This window comes from Pleurodeles waltl, chromosome 11 (assembly GCF_031143425.1).
Source record: "Pleurodeles waltl isolate 20211129_DDA chromosome 11, aPleWal1.hap1.20221129, whole genome shotgun sequence".
In the NCBI taxonomy this organism is placed as follows: Eukaryota; Metazoa; Chordata; class Amphibia; order Caudata; family Salamandridae; genus Pleurodeles; species Pleurodeles waltl.
Window position 1 is genome coordinate 82,331,016 of NC_090450.1, and position 19,278 is coordinate 82,350,293.

Genomic DNA, 19,278 nt, shown 5'->3' on the forward strand with positions numbered 1-19,278 from the left:
CACCTCGTAAATTTGCTTGAACCACATCACTCTTTTTTTTAACCACTTGACAGTCCTAGGTGATTTTAATATATGGATTGACAATCCATCTCAGGCTCATGGGTGCTTATTTATGGATAACATTAGACTTTAATTTATTACAGAACATCAAGTCCACAGTGCACCATGGGGAGTCACAATATTGATACTTTAATATTAACCTACAACTGTATTGACACCACAATATCGACTACACTATATTGTCAAGGGAAGTAGAAGTGAAGATGGAATAGCAGATCTATACTTACTTACATGTACTTGACAATATATTGTAAGCTGATATTGTGAAGCAGATATTTGTGTAGGTTGGTATGTTTGTGTTTGATGTAGTGACATTAAACACATTTCATTTTGCAGAATATACTCATGTCTTATCCCATGGATTTTCCTTGTAAAATTCTTGACCAGATGCTTACCGCAGTTGGGCCTCCCTGTAAGTTTGGTAGCTATTCTTTGCAGGATACACTATTAGGAAAATGTGGACCAATCTTGTGAGCCATCTTTCACCGAATTAGGAAAATGTACAAATGAGCCATCGCACTGTCTTCTTTCTCTAAATAATAAGAATGACAAACCTGCTTCCATAATACCTGTTGAATTAAAAACATACCGTGCGCAGGTCTACTGCCACACTATAAAGAAGAGGCAAAACTATAATGGATGGCAGTAGGATGAAAGCACTGTATTTTACTGGATTTATCTGCAGCATTTGACACCATCCAGTCCTCCTTTAACTCAGGCAGAGGGCCTATAGATACAGGTATAGCTCTTGGAAGAGTCCTACCTAGCTAGCACTACTTATACACAGTTGATTCCAAGTGTCAAGGCTAAGGATTTTTCCATTCTATTTGTTAGACCCCCATCCTATCAAAGGTTTGGAGATTACTGTCTAGCAATTTCTGAAAAATGAGCTCCACAAAGTCCGTAATTCTGTTCAGCAAAAAAAAAATCACCCCTTTGCAGGACCAATGTTAGGCAACAATGAGTGGTCAATGCCACAACTACATCGAGGACAGGTGTGAAAAACTGTGCTTTCCTGTTGATCATCGCTTCTTAACACCTTAAATGGGAGTAGTGTTGTAAAAGTGTTTAATCCAACACAGGCAATTTTAATATTTTAATACAAATTGTTCTTTCTTTTCCCCAGAATGGTGGCTGCAAAATGCAGGTGCTTCCTCAGAGATGATTTATGATAAATCAATTTATCTGTGGATGCTTGACTAGGCTATGCACAGATTTCAGCACATTCAGATCAGTGCTGCACTTCTATTGAAAGTGAAGAAATATGACTGCATTACACAAATTCTTGCGCAACCTCATTGGCCTCCTGTGGTTTAAGTCCCTCCACTTTGTGGCACTACACCAGAACTGCTGGAGGTCACTTTATTCAAATATATAACATTTTGCAACTTGAGGTCCTCCTCTCATCTCTTCCCTGACATCCCTTCCTGTAGTCTGGAGAGATCTTTGGTGGTGCTTTTTGTAGTTAAGCTGCCAGAGCCGGGAACAATCTACATTTGTTCTTGATAGGCGAGAAAGTGCATCCATTTGTCTGTAGGGTTTTGAAAAGTTTTTGTGACAACCATTTACTCGCCCCTCTGGAGTTGTTATGGTTCTCATGTATGCCAGTCTCCATCCTAAAATACAGTGAGACTATCACAGGTGGCCCTGTAGGAGGCTGGCCTGATTTGTAGTGGATACCAAAGGTACTTACACCTTATACCAGGTCCAGCTATCCCTTATTAGTGAAACATAGTCAGTGTCTAGGCGCCAGGCTGTCTCCAGGTAGCTGTAGGCAGAGCAGCAAAGGCTGCACTAGGAGACATGCAAAGCTCTTGCAACCACTGTAATCACACAGTACTCACACACATGAAAGACAATACTCAGTGTTACAAAAATAAAAGTACTTTATTTTAGTGACACAATGCCAAAAATACTTTGGAGACTATACTCCCTTAGGAGGTAGGTAAATTACACAATATATATACTAGTAACCAAAAACAGGTAAGTACACAGTAGGAAAACAGTGCAAATGGTGAAAATCACCATAGGTTGCAATGGGCCTCGGGGGGACACAACCCATATACTAAAATAGTGGAATGCGAAAGTTGGTTTCCCACCTAGGCAAGTGTAGTGTTTAGAGGGGTGTTGGAAGTGTAAGAAAACACCAAAGGTTAGTAATGTACCCCACCCCAGATCCCAGGAAAGCAAGACTAAAACACAGCAAGTTTCCTAAAACACACTAGAATTCGTGATAGAAGATAATGCAAGAACCAGAAGAGACTGCAAGACACAAACAATGAATTCCTGGACCTGAAGACATGTGGAAGAAGGGGACCAAGTCCAAGAAGCACTGAAGAGTCCAGAGAGAACAGGAGCCCTTCTAACCCGGATGAAGGTGCAAAAGAAGAACCACCGGTGAGAAGACAAAGTCAGTATTGCACCAAAGAAGACAGATGCGGGTTCCTTGTTGGTGCAGATATTCCACACCGGATGGATGAATGCAGTCTGGTTTGTGTCGCTGGATTTCGCCAACAAACATTGGCACATGCAAAGCTCACAGGTAGTGGAAAATGGTGCTACCCGAGACCAGGAAGGAGCTGATGGCCTCTACCCAGGAGGGGGAGACAGAGGGGGCTCTCAGCAACTCAGAGAGCCCTCAGAAGACCAGGCAGCACGCACAGGAGTCCCACAGCACGGGGACAAAGAAGGTGCAAATGGAGGCCCACGCAGCACAACACAAAGGATTCCCATGCCACTCAGGAAGCTGTGCGTCGCAGGATGGTGTGCTGGGGGCCCAAGCTGTGCTGTGCATGAAGAAGTTCTTGGAAGGTCGCACACAAGCCTTGGCAACTGCAAGTCATGCGGTGCACGGGGGTACTGTCTTGCGTGGGGAGGCAAGCCCTTACCTCCACCAAAGTTGGACAGCTGGACGTTGGGACTGCCAGAGTCACTTTAGTACACCACCAGTGTTGCTGGATCCACACGTGTCATCTGGAGAGGGGACCCAAGCCACCGGTCGTCGCTGCAGAGAGGTGCCTGCTGAAGCAGAGAAGTGACTCTGTCACTCCACAGGAGATTCCTTTGGATCTTCTTGTGCAGGCAGTTGATAGACACCTTACATGGCCATATTTGGAGTTACCATTGTGAAGCTGGACATAGGTATTGAGCTATGTCCAGTGCACACTTAAAATGGTGTCCTCGCACTCACGAAGTCTTGGAAAATGGACCTGGACAGCGTGGGGGCACCTCTGCTAGTGCAGGGGTGCCCTCACACCCAGGTACTTTGCACCCATCCTTCAGGGTCTGAAGGCCTGACATATAGATGACTTATAGGTGACCTGATGCAGTGTAAATGGCTGTGAAAAAGTGCATGCACTATTTCACACAATCTGCAATGGCAGTCCTGTAGAAGCCTTTGTATTGGCTCCTTATGGTTGCCAAAGGAAATGCTGCAGCCCATAGGGATCCCCTGGAACCCCAATGCCCTGGGTACCTAGGTACCATGTTCTAGGGACTTATAATGGGGTGGCCAGTATGCCAATTTGGAGTGAAATACTGGGTTACCAATATGTAAGGACAAATTCGGAACCAGAAAGAGCGTAAGCACTGGGGTCCTGGTTAGCAGGATCCCAGTGACACAGTAAAGCATACTGACGAAAACAGTGAAACATACTGACAAGTAGGCCACATTTCTTAAGCACTGGGGTCCTGACTAGCAGGGTCCCAGTGACACAGTCAAAACACACTGACAAACATGCCAAAAATGGGGGGACCCATGCTAGAAAGAGGCTACTTTCTCACAGCCCTTATGAAAACTACAGAATAATATCAATTACGACAAATAAATAATATACCATGTAACTTAAACCAGGATAACAGTTCTGAAGCATTTATCAGTTTTTGAGGTCTAGTGAGAAAACATTTTGTAGTTACCTCCATGTATGAAAATTCTGCCATATAAACTTTGTAGTAGTGGGTGTTATTACTTTCTTTGTTGTATTTTGCAACCATGGTATCTGCTAGTGGTTCGTAGAAAGTAGGATCTTTGCACAAAGTGAAGCGGTCTCCATGCGTTGAGGAATTTAAAGGTCGAGGAACTGTGAAAAAAAACAGTTTGTTTTTTCTGAGCCGCAGTTCACATGCTACATTATGCCAGCTTGTATAGTTGGTTTTACGCTACATGCATTTCTCATGTATGGCTCATGGTATAGTGACAAAAAGATAAAGTTATAGCTGTCACCTGAGTTAGATTTCAGTTCACATGTTAAATTACTAAACATTATGGCCCATATTTATACTTTTTTTGCGCCGCATTTGCGTCATTTTTTGACGTAAAAGCGGTGCAAACTTACAAAATATAATTGACTAAATATGGGTCTTTATTTACTGTTTATTGATGCGCCAGGCCTTTTTTTAAGCTACGTACTCCTCGAAATGGCATTCCTGGTGTATCACATACATATAGAGGACATCTTAAAATGGAAACAACACCGTACCTGTGTAAAGGATACAGTTATAATCGTACAGTTTGACTCTCCTCCAAGGCAAACTCAGATAGAGGATAGCTTTACACTGTCCATAAATCTGGAAATAAAAGTTTAGCCAGTTAGACATAGAACACAAATATTTTCTTTTAATTTTGAACAGCTTTATTTTTTTTGTTTTTTGGTATGTACTGCAATAAAAAACGTAACCTTTTTTTGGCATCATTTTTGGACACCAATCTTTAGCGACCTGGGTCTAAGGACCCAAATTTACTAAGGCTTTAGCTACATTGCATTTTTAAATGCTGTAAATGTTTCTTATTTTGTAATTTGTAATGCAGTTTGGAATATTTTGAAGTAATCCTGCATTTATTGCTTGGATGATGAGTTTTAATATAAGCAACTTGTTGACTTGATCCCAGCTAGCTTGTGTTTCCTTTTTGACCTTCAACAGAGCTAAAGGAAGGGTGTGCCTCTGATGCATGTGTATGCTTATGTGATGGACATCTCAAGTCAGTGAAGTGCTCATTGCATTCTTTCCTACTGTAGGACATGCTGCCAAGTGCATAGTTAAAACCTATTATGTTGCCTAGCTCTGACATATTTTTATGCTGAGAGATCAGTTTATATGTTACCCACTAGGTCATGTTTTGGTGCAATACCCCAAACTCAGGAAGCAGAAGCTTCATTCAGTGTGTAATGAATATGATTGCTCAGAAGCCCTGGTAGCATTATTTGGTGTTGGTATAATGTGGTGCAAGGCTTTACAAACTGGTGCAATTGCACTGCGTCAAAAGAAATAACTCATCAGTGTTGCAAGGGGCTTGTAAATAAGCCCCTTAATATTGAAACATGTCAAAGAAATACCAAACTGTGTACTCTATTAGTATTTCAAATACGCCTTATGTGAAGCGTACATTCTGCTTATATCTTGCTCTCGGTGTACTTACTGTGGAATTGAGGAGTGTAAGATTGCAATCCTTCCAACTTTTTCGACTTACAAGATGGCAGCCTGTTTCAAACACATCAATTGTGAAATAATAGATATTTCCAGCACCCTAAAAAACAGGAGCAAGAGCTGATTTATAAACAGGGATAAACGTTTTGAATCAAACTAACCACCCAGTCCAGTTCTTGAAACTCAATACATTAAAATTGCTTTTCCATCTATACCAGCCCCTTTCATCTCCGTGCGATAAATCTTGTGCTAATGACCGCCAGTGGTAATTACTTTCCCACATGTATTAGCAGGATATAGGTCCAAGAAGGTAATAGGTTTTTTAATTAGAGGATAACACAGTTATGGTTGATGTATTCCGCACACACGTTTTTTATATGATGATTACTAAAGAGACTTTTGTTGGTGGTAATCATAACAAAATTGCCATGGAATAAGTATGGGAAAAGTCGTTGTTTGCAATTGTTTATTTAGAGCTCAAAATATCTTCATCAAAAAGAAGGCATAGGAGCATGCCACTCGGCCCAGGTATGGCCCTCTAGCAAGCGTTGTTGACTCCAGAAGCACTGAAGGACAGATAGGACGTCAGTCAGGGGTGTACGTGGCAACAACCATTAAACGTTTCAAAAATCATGTAAGCTACGAAAGTTGACACTCAAATAGCAGGTAAAAATGACACACTGGGCCGATTCACAAAGGCATTTAGGAGTATGAAGTAGTACCCCTGTAGTAGTCTTTTATGTGCTCTTACATGCATGTATGAATTACCCAAAAAGAATTAATAAATGGGAATATTCAGCTAATACTCACAGACAAATTTTACATACTGTTAGACTTTTCATCCTTGGCGTGGTCTCCCTTAACTTTTTGCCTCTGTTCCCGAGGTTATTGATGTGTGCTGGACTCTGATTTTGCTGTTTTATTACTCTGGGCACTTTACCACCGCTAACCAGTGCTAAAGTGCAAGTGCTCCTCTTTAAAATGTGGATGTAATTGGTTCTCCATGATTGGCATATTTGTTTTACTGTTAAGTCCCTAGTAAAGTGCACTAGAGGTGCCCAGGGCCTGTAAATCAAATGGTACTAGTGGGCCTGCAGCACTGGTTGTGCCACCCACACAAGTAACCCTGTAATCATGTCTCAGACCTGCCACTGCAGTGTCTGTGTGTGTAAATGTGCACTGTAAATTCGACTTGGCAAGTGTACCCACTTGCCAGGCCTAAACCTTCCCTTTTCTTACATGTAAGGCACCCTTAAGGTAGCCCCTAGGTAGCCCCAAGGGCAGGGTGCAGTGTATTGATAAGGTAGGACATATAGTAATGTGGTTTATATGTCCTGACAGTGAAATACTGCCAATTTCGTTTTTCACTGTTGCAAGGTCTGTCTCTCTCATAGGATAATATGGGGGCTACCTTTAAATATGATTAAAGTGTAGATTCCCCTAGAGAGTAGATGGACATGTGGAGTTTGGGGTCCCTGAACTCACAATTTAAAAATACATCTTTTAGTAAAGTTGGTTTTGAGATTGTGTGTTTGAAAATGACACTTTTAGAAAGTGAGCATTTTCTTGCTTAAACCATTCTGTGACTCTGCCTTGTTTGTGGATTCCCTGTCTGGGTCAGTTTGACAGTTGGGTTGTTTTTCACCTCACACTAGACAGTGACACAAAGGGAGCTGGGGTGTAACCTGCATTTCCTGATTAGCCATCTCTGCTAGGAGGGAGGGGTGGAGTGGTCACTCTCATCTGAAAGGACTGTGCCTGCCTCTGACAATGCAGACTCCAACCCCCTGGTGTGTGTCTGAGGCCTTGCCTGGGCAAGGCAGGATTTCCAAAGTAGGTGTGAGTCCCCTTTGAAGAAAGGTGACTTCAAAGACTAAAATGGGTATAAGAAGGGCACCCAAATCTACAGACTTTAGAAACACTTCTGGAAACAAGAGGAACCTCTGCCTGGAGAAGAGCTGATAGCTGAGGAAGAAGTGATGCCCTGCCTGTGACTGTGCTTTGTGGAGCTTTCCTGCAGCGCTGCTTCTGCCAGAGTAAGAGGGCAAAGACTGGACTTTGTGTGCCTTCCATCTTGTGAAGAAATCTCCAAGGGCTTGATTTAGAGCTTGCCTCCTGTTGTTCGAAGTCTCAGAGACAGCAAAGACTTCTCTCTGCCAGCACCTAGAGTCTCTGGAGAGACTCCTGCTCTGAGAAGTGGTGCCCTACCCAGTCCCTGGGCCCTTGAAAGGAAAGCTGGTGGAAATCCAAGGAAATCGACTTCGGACGACTTCAGACCGACGCCGCTGCTGAATTCGGTGACGCCGCCTGCACCCGACGATCTTCGCAGGCCCGATGCTGCTGCAGCCCTGCTGAAGTCCGCGACTCCGTGGAAGTCGCCGCACCACGTTGTGACCGACGCCGCTCGAAGTGCGCGGATTCAATGTTTCGCACAGATGCCGCGATCCCCGACTTCGCGCATCGGCTTGTTTTCACTCTTCACCAAAGGTACTGTACTTGGGGGTCTACGTGACTCCATGTCCGGCGCCGCTGGTGTTGGCTTGTTGGGAACGACTCCGTCACGACACCGTGTTAACACCTCATCGAAGCATTTTTGCTTCTAAGCGCTATTTTTTAGTTTAATCTTTAAAAATTCATAACTTGACTTGTGTATGTTGGATGTTTGTCATTTTGGTCTTGTTTTGTTTAGATAAATATTTCCTATTTTTCTAAACTGGTGTTGTGTCATTTTGTAGTGTTTTCATTAAGTTACTGTGTGTGTTGGTACAAATACTTTACATCTAGCACTCTGAAGTTAAGCCTACTGCTCTGCCAAGCTACCAAGGGGGTAAGCAGGGGTTAGCTGAGGGTGATTCTCTTTTACCCTGACTAGAGTGAGGGTCCTTGCTTGAACAGGGGTAACCTGACTGTCAACCAAAGACCCCATTTCTAAAACATACAAAAAGGACTCTGCCCTTATTCAGTTTTTTTAGATTAATGTCGCACAGATTCACAAAGGTACCTATGAGTACGTAAAAGCATGCTCCTGAGAAACCACTTTCCAAATACCTTAGTGAATTGTCCCTGAAGGAGATTTGGACTTTCTAAGACTGAAATAACTTAAAGCAGTGCTGAGGATGTAACTGTTCTGTCCTCAGCCATGGTGGGCATGTGCTGAGGGCAAAACCATTCTGTCCTAACACCCATTCATGGGGCTGGTGGTCCCCCTGTGGGTCACCCATATCCACCCGCCCACCAGGGATGACAACAGAAGTGCTTTGGCTGCCACTGCTAATATGTGTTTTTGTAAGGCACGCATTCTTCCAGAAGGGTATCTTGGCACTGAATAACAGATGTTTATTATTATCCAGTTCAATGGTACTCATTTCATTGACCTCAGAAGGATTAAAGGCTGAGTGGACCCACCAGGATTTGAGCCTGTGACCCTGAGGTCGAACACAGGCCCCTACAGTGGATACATTAGTCCACTAAGCCACCAGAACCTACCACTACCCCCCCATCAGCGATCTGATGACGTTGACGCACCCAAGGCCTGCCAATCTCATTTCATGCAGCCGTTCACCCTGGAAACCACTTCTGCTTCCAGCTCATTGGAGAGAGGCACGGTAAGTGCTTCTCTGGGGTTCGGGGGGAGCATTTTTTTTTCTCCAAAAACAGACCCAGGGGAAAGGAAGGAGTTGTTTCATGCCCCCTGTGCCTGTTTTGAACTGATTCCTGCTCTGCGATCGCAGGTAAGCACCCGATCGCGGAGCAGGAATCAATCCACTAGGCCACCGGGAATTGTTTTGTGTTTTTAGGCAAGGGTTACTTCCTGGGGGCAATGTTTATTTGTGTTTAGGCACCCCTTAGGGGTAACTCAGCCATTTCTTCAGCTGATCTGCCCTCCAAGGGGGTCGAAATCCACTAGGCCACCAAGGATCTTTTATTTAGGCTAAATAAGGGACTGAACCCTTATACACGGATTGCTCTCTGGGGGCAATGTTTCTCCTGTGTTTCAACCCCCTCCATTAGCCATTTTTTAGCCTACATTCCCCTCTGGGGGGTTGAAACCCACGAGGCCACCATGGATTTCTTTTATAAATTTATGGGGAGCGACCCACTAGACACTAGTCCAGGGAAAGTTTCTTTCTAATCCAGGGAAAGTTTCAGTCTCCGTGTACTGGCGTTTGGCTAACAGTGTGTGTATTGGCATTGGAGTGATGATGGGTAGTGGTTTATCATGTTAACTGTTTTATTTCTTGTCATCATTTGCATTTGTGATTGTAATGTTTTATTGCTCCTTTTTATTCTAGTGCAAAGCTTTTGATATCCTTTGCTGCAACTCCTACTTGTGGTATTGGCACTGTAGATCTGCCAGTTGTGTAGTTGCATATGTTTGGTAAGAAAACATTGTTTGCACTGTTTTCTCTAAATGAGTATCTTTTCCCTGTGTAAATGTGTTTATTGTGAATGATAAAATAATAGCAGCATATTTAGCTTCTGTTTTATTGTGTGTGAAATTCTCCTTGGATTTGTGCATGATGTGTGTTGTGTTGTCTTATGCGTCATTTTCTTTTGTTTTTCCTTTGTAGTGGGATATCATTGGTGCTTGCTCTGTGCAGAGTAGGTGCTGGTGAGTCTAGCTGTCTCTGCTAAGTGAGTGGTATCGTTTTTGAGTATATAGGTGGTTTTTGATAAAGTCACACTTTGTTTATTTTTGTTTATTACTGATTGTACACAGTGTTGGTTATTGTTGACATATTTGTCAAGTTACTTTCATTAGTAAGGATTAAGGCTAGCCCCAGATTTTGGAAATACTTAGCTTTCCTTTACACCTATTTTCCCTCTCCATAGCTTACCAAATGAAATGCTGTATACCCTGTAGACAGTGAAAAGCCATTGCAAGGGGCAGCTCAGTTATTGCCTCTGGGTACCTTGGGTTCTTGGTGAACATACAAGCCCTATATATCCCAGCAACAAAAAGGGTCCAGCAGACAGAACAGTATGTTGCTTTCAAAAATCTGCCATAGTTAAAAAAAAGTTACAGATAAAAACTTAGACACAAGTGGCTGGTTTTTTTCAACTCAATGTCAATATTATTTTATTTCAACTGTTACTTTCTGTAGGAAAACCTTGAAGGATCTACACAATGCTCAATTTAGAAGTTTATCTACTTTTCAGAAATGTAAAGCTTTCCAGGGCCCACCAATGGTTTCACACCCATTTCTACCACTAACTGGAAGGAGATTGAAAACACAAAATACAGAAAAAATTGGCTATGTCCCGGTAAAATGCCAAAACTGGGTTGAAAAATTCAGTTTTCTGATTGAAGTCTGTCTGTTTCTGAAAGCTGGGATGGTGGTGAGTTTAGCAGCACAAACCGTTTGTTGATGCTATTTACAGGGAATAAGAAGACACTTTCTTCTGCAGCACTTTTTCCCCATTTTCCCCTGAACCGCTGAAACCTAGCTGTATTTCGGCAATATCTTGGTCCCCTCCAGGGTGATCTACAAACCATGGAAACCTGTAGAATTCCAAGGATGTTGGAAAAAAGGACACAAATTTGGATAGGACACCTTATGTGGACAAAACGTTATGGGGGCCTAAGCGCTAACTACCCCAAATAGGCAAAGAAAGGCTTTGCACAGGGTTGGAAAAGGCCTTGCAGCGAAGGGGTTAACCTGTGGTCCAGGGACCCTTGGGAGACCGCGAATCCTACTCAGGGGGTCTGTGACTCTTTAGAAAATTAAACAGTATTAACTGAGTAATAAAATGTATATAAATAAAGAAGCAAGATGTATAAAACGTAAGTATGAGGGAATTTGAAATTGGAGGCTAAAAATCAAATAAGTATTCTCAGATTGAGTTGTGGGAGCAGTGTAAGTGCATCAAACAGATTACACTATGGGTGATTAGTGGCCTTGATTAACTTTACAAAAGCTCCAACATTCTCATGTACAATTAAACTATTGATTTTCTTTTAATCTTTGTTAATTAAATGAACTATTTTAGCATTTCTGGTAAGTGCTTACTTCTGTATTTTTTGTGTATTATTTTGTTGTTCAAGTCATCACTGATTCCTAGGCCAGGGTTGTCGGCTTCCAGTAATGACTCAGTGGGGTTTCCTGGGTTCCAGTAATCATTAACTGGGGTTCCACAGAAGTCAAAATGTTAAGAACCACTGATTTAATGTATTCTGCTATATCCCATCCTGTGAGACATGAATATCTCGATGTACATGGCAAAAACCAAAGGAAAGAGGCAGCAGCACTGGTGGATAACCCTTTCTACATAGGATCCCTCTGAAATCTCAAATTGATAAAAGGGTGCCAATGGACACTCATAGAGACACATTAAATACCCAATAAATAGCTGAGGCAAGAATTGGTAAGACTAAACCCACAAATAGACACATTTGACCTTGCTGAATGCATTTTTCTCATCCAGTATTTGGAAGGAGATCTCCAGTGCCCGGTCTAAAAGAGACACGTGATAAGCGAGTTCCTTCATAGATGGGCAAGAATAAACTCACATTGCACCTTGGAGTGGGCAATACAAACGCCAAATAGATGTAGAAACATGTATTAATGAAAATACATTGTTCGACACAAGTTTTGCAAATACCTTAACTTCACAGTTTAACAGGGACTTTAGTTCAAAGGACAGACAAAGACATTTGCATGGATTTTACCCTAGAAAGCCGACAATGTTTGCCTTTAACCAATCAGTTGTCATTTTACTGAGATCACACCCCTAAGTAAGGGAATCCAGAAACAGAGAAAACAAACTTGGAAAATATATAATGTAAGTCACTTGTAATCTAGCCTTCCCTGTTTACTTGTCTCCTAGAATGTGATACACTTAATTATTTTAGTCATTTTAAAAACCTATTCAAACATTGCGGTCGAGGGCCCACCACAACTTCTCAGTGCATGCTCCCTTGTATAAACATGCACCCTTGTTGGGCAATTCCAGCCTCGTATTGGTGGCAAGGTGCTTAACTGAATGGTGTTGCGCACTGCGGAAATCCACACTGTACACTACATGCTTGCCTAAGGCACCACTTTTGAGGCACCCCAAGATGAGTGTGCCTCCCACTTCACCAATCATGGCGTTATCTCCAGTTGCAACACTGCCTCACCCGCCATCTGGACCCAGCGCCCTGGTTCCTCCAGCCTTCCCCATTGGTCTTCTATCTGCAGCATGAGGCAGCTTTTGAGGGGGATGTCTGGCTTCTGCAGCCTCCTGACATGTCACCTATATTCCACACCCCTGAGGGACTATCTACGTATTAAGTGGCAGACTCACCTACAAGTGGAATACGAGCCGGAGGAAATGTCAGAACTGCTGGGAATGCTGGACCACAGGGCCAGAGAAGCGCAGCTGAAATTCTGTCTTTTGACAAAACTGGAAGTGGCGTGGCTCGATACCCATCCTAACTGTTGACAATGCAACAGTGATCTCTGTAACCAGGTCGGTATCCTCTGTGATTGTCCCACTGTTTGACGCTTCTGGGTGGCGGTTGGGCCACGTTGAGTACAACTCTACCGGTCTCTGTGTCCTTGGCCTGAAGAGTGATCTTGCTCCATGATCTCACTGATTCTCCTGCCCTGTCGCGGCATGAAGGCCGACTGCTCCATGTCGCTCTTGCAACAGCAAAGAACTTTAGCACTGGCACTCCCCCCAAACCTACACACATGACAAATGGCTATCAACGATGTATCAGACAGCCTAGTGTGAACATGTCATTTATAATCTACAGGACAAGACAGACACCTTCCTCTTCGTCTCAGATCCCTATCTGTAAGACAGTAGGCAGCTGACACAGACTGCTGGATGTCTGCACTTGTGGGGCTAACATGGCTCCCCAGAACTAATCCCATCCCGCCTCCTTATTTCCTCATCTTTTTCATCATCCATTCCTGCACCCCCTGGCCCATTCTCTCTCCATTCCTCTCTTTCCTATTTGTTACCTCCCCTCACCCCAAACCATGAGCCTCTGGGCCTTTCCCTCCTCCACCCACCTTCTGACCTATCCTTCCCTCTACCCTCAGCTAGTCTGCCCACCATTTGCTGCTACAGGCCACTGTGTCACCCCTGGGCTGTATCCCAGTTATGTTCCTATTCAGCCTACATGTGTATTGCAATTGGGGTGCTGCAGTAGTTTTGCACTGTAAGATGTACTCTGTTTTCTATTTTGCCTTCCTTTTCAAGGAAATACAGAATTATGAAATACTAAAACCGATTCAAACTATCGGTTTTTGATGTTTTCATTGTTAGATTTTTTTCTTTTTCATCAGACATCTTCTTCCAACCTCCCACAGTTTATGATGGGGTAAATAGGAAACAATGTCTCCTTCTGATTTATTTATAGAGAAACATAACAAGCATGGGGCCTAGCAGTGTATCTGATTTGACAAGATTACCCCCATAATTTGTTTAAAATTAAATAATGTCCCCCTCAATAGTTTTTCCTTCATGTTGTGTATTATTTGACAACAGATATTCATAGTGATTCAAATAAAGGGCCTCATTATGAGTTTGGAAGAGGGGATTAATCAGTCACAAATATGACAGATATCCCGCCACTTGTATTACAAGTTCCATTATATCCTATGGAACTTGTAACATGGCGGACGGGATATCCGTCATGTTTGTGACGGAGTAATCTCCTTCATCAAACTCATAATGAGGCCCAAAGTGCTTTGAAGATTGATGGCCCACGGCAGAAGTTCTTTATCTAACAGTGGGTGTTTTTTTGTCAGAATGTGAAATTTGTACAAGACTCTAGCAAATCTGACTCTTCTGTATTGTCACACCAGATTTTTCACCTTCTTTTGACCGTGTTTTTGCTGTTTTTTCAACTCTGTGAACCTTACTCCTTCTAAACAGGAGTAAAGTGCCTGTTCTCTTCCTTTAGTATGTTGGTAAATTTGCGTACCATGATGGACATATTTAGTTTGTCTATATGGCCCAAGTATGGTGAAAGAAATACACACAGGGTGTAGAAGTTAAATGCCTCCTGTGGACTGAAACACTTACGGTACCATCCATAGGGTTGGCCTCTAAAACAAAGTTTCAGGCCTACCATGTGTGACCTGACTAAAGCAGCCTAAAAATGTGCTGCCAAACCTGACAACATAATAGTGTTGAACAGTCAAGAAGCCCTTCTTTTAAATAGGTAACCCCAAGAACACCTTGTCATCCACAAGGTAGGGTGTCTCATATTTACAAGTTGAACATACATGAAATTACAATTGGCATGTTCCTCCAGTGACTATACCCAAAAACTATTTTCAGTGGCATAGCTGTGGCTGGATCCTAGAAAATGTCAAGTACAGACTATAAACTTTAATCTGTAACTTTTGACAAGAAACAGGTGAAAGAAGTTATTCAAATACTATTTTTCATATTTATTAAAAAGTCAAAATCATTGGTGAAGGTATATTATTAATAAATATTTAGGAAAAGGTATTTTTTTTAGAAAGTTTGCTTTTCCCTGCCTGAAACTCCAGGAAACTGAATATCATGAGCCTACCAGCAGCTGCCTAACAATTGCTTGACCTTAATGAGATGTGTAAAATGCTTCCAAAGGAGAATAATGGCTGATGCCTGATGTCAGGTTGAAATAAATGGAGAAAGGGCAACTGATTCCTATGAGCACAGGAAGGACAGTTGGCTGGACCATGGAATTTCATTGTCTTGCAAGGGACATATGTAAAGTTTGCTCATTTATAGTTTAGTGTAAGGAAACCCTGAAGAATGAAAATCCTTTGTCCCCAGGGCTCACACAAACTAGGCTGGAGCTGAACCCAGTGGGTGGTAAGCCACCCCAAGAAATGGTTTGGAGTTGGCACAGGGAAGAGCACTGGTCATTTAACTGGCTAAAACTCCGGGTCTTCACAAGACATCTGCACAAAGGAGGAAGGGTTCTTCATCTTGGATTTTAGGACTGTGGGAGTGGGAGTGGGAGCTTGATCCTGTAACCTTTTCCTCAGTGGTTAAGGAGTGCCCGTTACATCCACTCACTGGCTAGTGCAAACTACAAACTACAAAAGTAGCACTTCAAAGAACCCTCCTCAGAACACTCTCTGGTCCTGTCAAAGATCAGAAGAGGATTAGACCTGCAGTTTGAGACCTAAGAAGAGCCATAAAAGGACTGCACCTACTCCCTTTTGTTCCCGGGGCAAGGAAGTGAACTCCAAGGGTCAGTTGGCTGACTTCCTGTGTGGCTCAATTGACACAACATGGACTGTCTGTGTAATTAGCACTATATATTCAACATATTACCTCTAAGTAGCTAGTTATTATATGTATTTGAATTGTTTTTTATTCTTATGACAAGTGTTGGACCTGACCCTTTCTGCAGGGTCATCCCCAGACATTTTGACTTCCTCATTCTATTTTTTGCTACATTTGTTTTTCAGGACTCTGTGCCCTTTACCAGTGCTGCAGGACCGCTAACCAGTGCTAAAGTGCTTGTGCTCGCTCCTTAAAACATGGTAGAATAGGCTTACACCTAATTGGCCTCTTTAATTTCCTTACACGTCCCTAGTAAAGTGATACTACATGTGCCCAGGGCCTGTAAATTAAATGCTACTTGTGGGTCTGCAGCACGGATTGTGACACCCTCCTGTGTCTCTGGCCTTCCAATGCAGAGCCTGAGTGTGCAGTTTTATACTGCCATTTCGACTTGGCAAAATAAACCAATTGCCAGGCCCACCTTTTCCCTTTTAAAACTTATAAGTCATCCCTAGTGTAGGCCCTGGACAGCCCAGACGGCAGGGTGTAATGTACTTAAAAAGTTGGACATGTACTTTTAAGTTTCACATGTCCTGGTAGTGAAAAACTCCTACATTTGTTTTCCACTACTGCAAGGCTAATCTCTTCCATTCGATAACATTGAAGTTGCCTTATTACATTATTAGTGTAATTTCCAATGTGAAGAGATAACCAGTTCATGTTTGGTGTGTCTAGAATCACAATGTAAAATCCTAAATATGGTGAAGTTGGATTTCAAATAGCAATTCTGAAAATGCCACCTTTAGAAAGTTATTATTTTCTTGTTTTAGCCATTTGCTGCCTGCAGCCTCTCTAGGGTCACATGACTGGGTGCAGCTGACAGCTGGGCTTTGTGTATTCCTCCTACGCAGCCGCACACAATGGAGAGCTTAGTTGTGACTGGATGGGCAATCACTGGTAGGATGGGAGAGAGGAGCTGGGCACAACCATACTTACACTTGAAAAGGCTATTTCCTGTCTTCACTCAAAGGACTGTATACCCCTGTAGCTAGGCTGGAGCCAGGGCCAGGAAGGCAGGACCTCTATGCACTTCAAAGGCACAGCTGTGCATAAATGAGGGACTTCAGACCAAGCTCTTCAGTATATTTCTAGACCTGTGGCTACAATGCCAGGAACACAGTCTGCTGTGCTGCTACAAGAACTGGCACTCTGAGCCTCAGGGGCTTAAAAGGCTCCCTAACCAGCTCCTGATTTGAGCTGCAGCGAGTTCCTGACCCGCAAGTGGTGTCTCTTAGGTCCTAAATCCTTTGTGTGGCTCACAGGCTTTTGAAATCAAACTTTTTGGCTTGTCGCGAACAGCACCATTCGCACCGGAACCATGACGTTTGCATAAAAAATCAGCACAAACCACTGCCAACCCGTCTCTTTGCACAGCAAGCATTGATTGCCCACAGAGGACCACTGTTGGAAATGGCCTTCTCTACAGGGTCACTCCCAATCTTTTAGCCTTCCTCCTCCTACTTTTTCCTAGATTTTTGCTTGCTGGCCCCAGGCCTCTGTGCACTTTACTACTGCTAAACAGTGCTAAAGTGCTTGTGTTCTCTCCCTAAAATATGATTTGATTGGCATATACCTGATTGGCAAATTTAATTTACATGTAAGTCCCTTGTAGATTTGTATACCATATACCAAGGGCCTGTAAATTAAATGCTACCAGTGGCCATGTAGCACTAATTGTGCAACCCATTTAAGTAGCACCTTAAAGCTTGTCCCATGCCTGCCATTGCAGCCTAAAGGCAGTTTCCTAAAGCCATGTCGACTTGGCATATAAATACTGTTTGCCAAGCCTTAAACTCCCCTTTTATTGCATATATCACCCCTAAGGTAGGCCCTAAGTATCCCATAGGGAAGGGTGCTAATTAATTAAAAGGTAGGACATGTACTTTTTAGCTTTACATGCCCTAGTAGTGAAAATCTCCCAAGGGGCGTGGTATGGCCACGATCCAGGATGGCTGCCTAGGAGCCGAGCTCCGCGAGGCGACGGGCCGCGGGGCGAGAGTGGCGGCGCCGGGGGCGCATCGGAGCCCTCCCGGGCAACGCCGGAGCAAATGTGAGGGACCAGAGGCGGTGGGGGGCCGATGCCCGGTACGAAGTAGAAGCGCTCTCCCTTGATGCACCGTGGGGGAGAGCGGAGCACGGATCTGAGGCCTGCGGCAGGAGCACGAGCCACGGCCTCGAGTGGCGGGCCGGCCCACGGCGGAGGGACGCGCCTCCCGCAGACTCGCGGTAAGAGGCGTGCCCCCCCTCTGCCCTCGCTGCCGCGACCACCGGAAAAAGCGCTGAGCAGGCCGACGCCTCGCCCGCCTGCCCCCGTGTGCGGTGACCGCTCTCCCCTGGGCTTGGGGAGAGCAGAGGACGGGACACAGATCCGCGGCGAGAGGGCCACGACCCGGAACAAAGGGGAGGCCCGGCGCCGGAGACGCACCTCCTTCCTCTTTGGACCCCGAGGGCGGCGGGCGTTGTTGGGCTCCCCCGCTGGCCCCGACGGCATCCCCCCCCCACTAACCTGGCTGGAGATCGGAGGCCTTGCATCTACGGCCTCGTGGTGCGCTGCACCACGGCGGAGACCTGCGCGGGGGGGGAAAACAGAAAACAAAAAACGAATCACCACAAGACAAAATAAAACAGAAGGAAAACAAACCAAAACAGAAAGCAACCAGGAAATAAGGATAAAGAACAAAGAGGGGGGGGAGAGGAGGGAGGAGGGAAGAGGGGACAAGGAGATGGGGGGAGACAACGGGGGCACCCACAGTCCACCAGCAGGAAGGACAGCATGATAATAACAGGGGAGCAATTAAACAAAGGGATAAAAAAGGAAAAACAAAACAAGGAGAGAACTAACGAACATTGAAGCACGGGGAGAGCAACAAGGAGCAGCAAAAGATATATATAATAAAAGGACAAAAGGACAATAATAAGTAACACCCAACCACCCACGAACAGCTCACAAAACAGCCCAAGGAATACAACAGAACCAGACAACAGTACGCAGGAGGAGAGGGGAAACAATACACGGCAATAACGACAAAACAAGAGACTACAGAAGTACAGTACAGCAAAGGAGGAGGAGAGACGGACGGTGGGAGAGGGGAACGGGGGGGAAGGAAGAAAGCCAGGAATATCCGCAGTGAAAGTACCTCCAACCTAAGAGACGCACCTCATCCTCACTCCTACTCCTTCTCCTTCACTGCGACCCCCCAAGCCAACGCAGGGCGTGGAAGATGGCAAGAGGCCTCTCTCCCCCCACCCCCGAAATGACGACGAGGCACTGTCTACACCCGAGCCCGTGCCCAGACTTACATTCTGTCCAAGCAACTGGATGTTGACTTTCTGAGGTCATCTAGAGGGACCAGCTATTGCCCATTTGAATCTGCTGCTCAACCAGGGCTTCCTCTCTCCTCAACCCCCCCCCCATCACTTTCTACGCTCTCAGCTTGTGCTAAGACCAGGACAAGTACCCTCCAGACCCACCCCAGCACGGGGAAATCTGCAATGCCTAGGGGCAGGACGACG

General features: G+C 44.3%; 1 protein-coding gene across 1 annotated transcript in view; it reads right to left on the minus strand.

Annotated features, from left to right (window-relative positions):
- LOC138266562 (fetuin-B-like) overlaps positions 1–19,278 on the minus strand; it is a 77,995-nt gene that overhangs the window by 48,877 nt on the left and 9,840 nt on the right. The window contains exons 2-4 of the mRNA XM_069215408.1: positions 5,477–5,584; positions 4,539–4,626; positions 3,976–4,139 (exon numbers count right to left, since the gene is read on the minus strand). Of these exons, the coding sequence (XP_069071509.1) occupies positions 3,976–4,139; positions 4,539–4,626; positions 5,477–5,584 (360 nt within the window). The remainder of the gene's footprint in view (positions 1–3,975; positions 4,140–4,538; positions 4,627–5,476; positions 5,585–19,278) is intronic.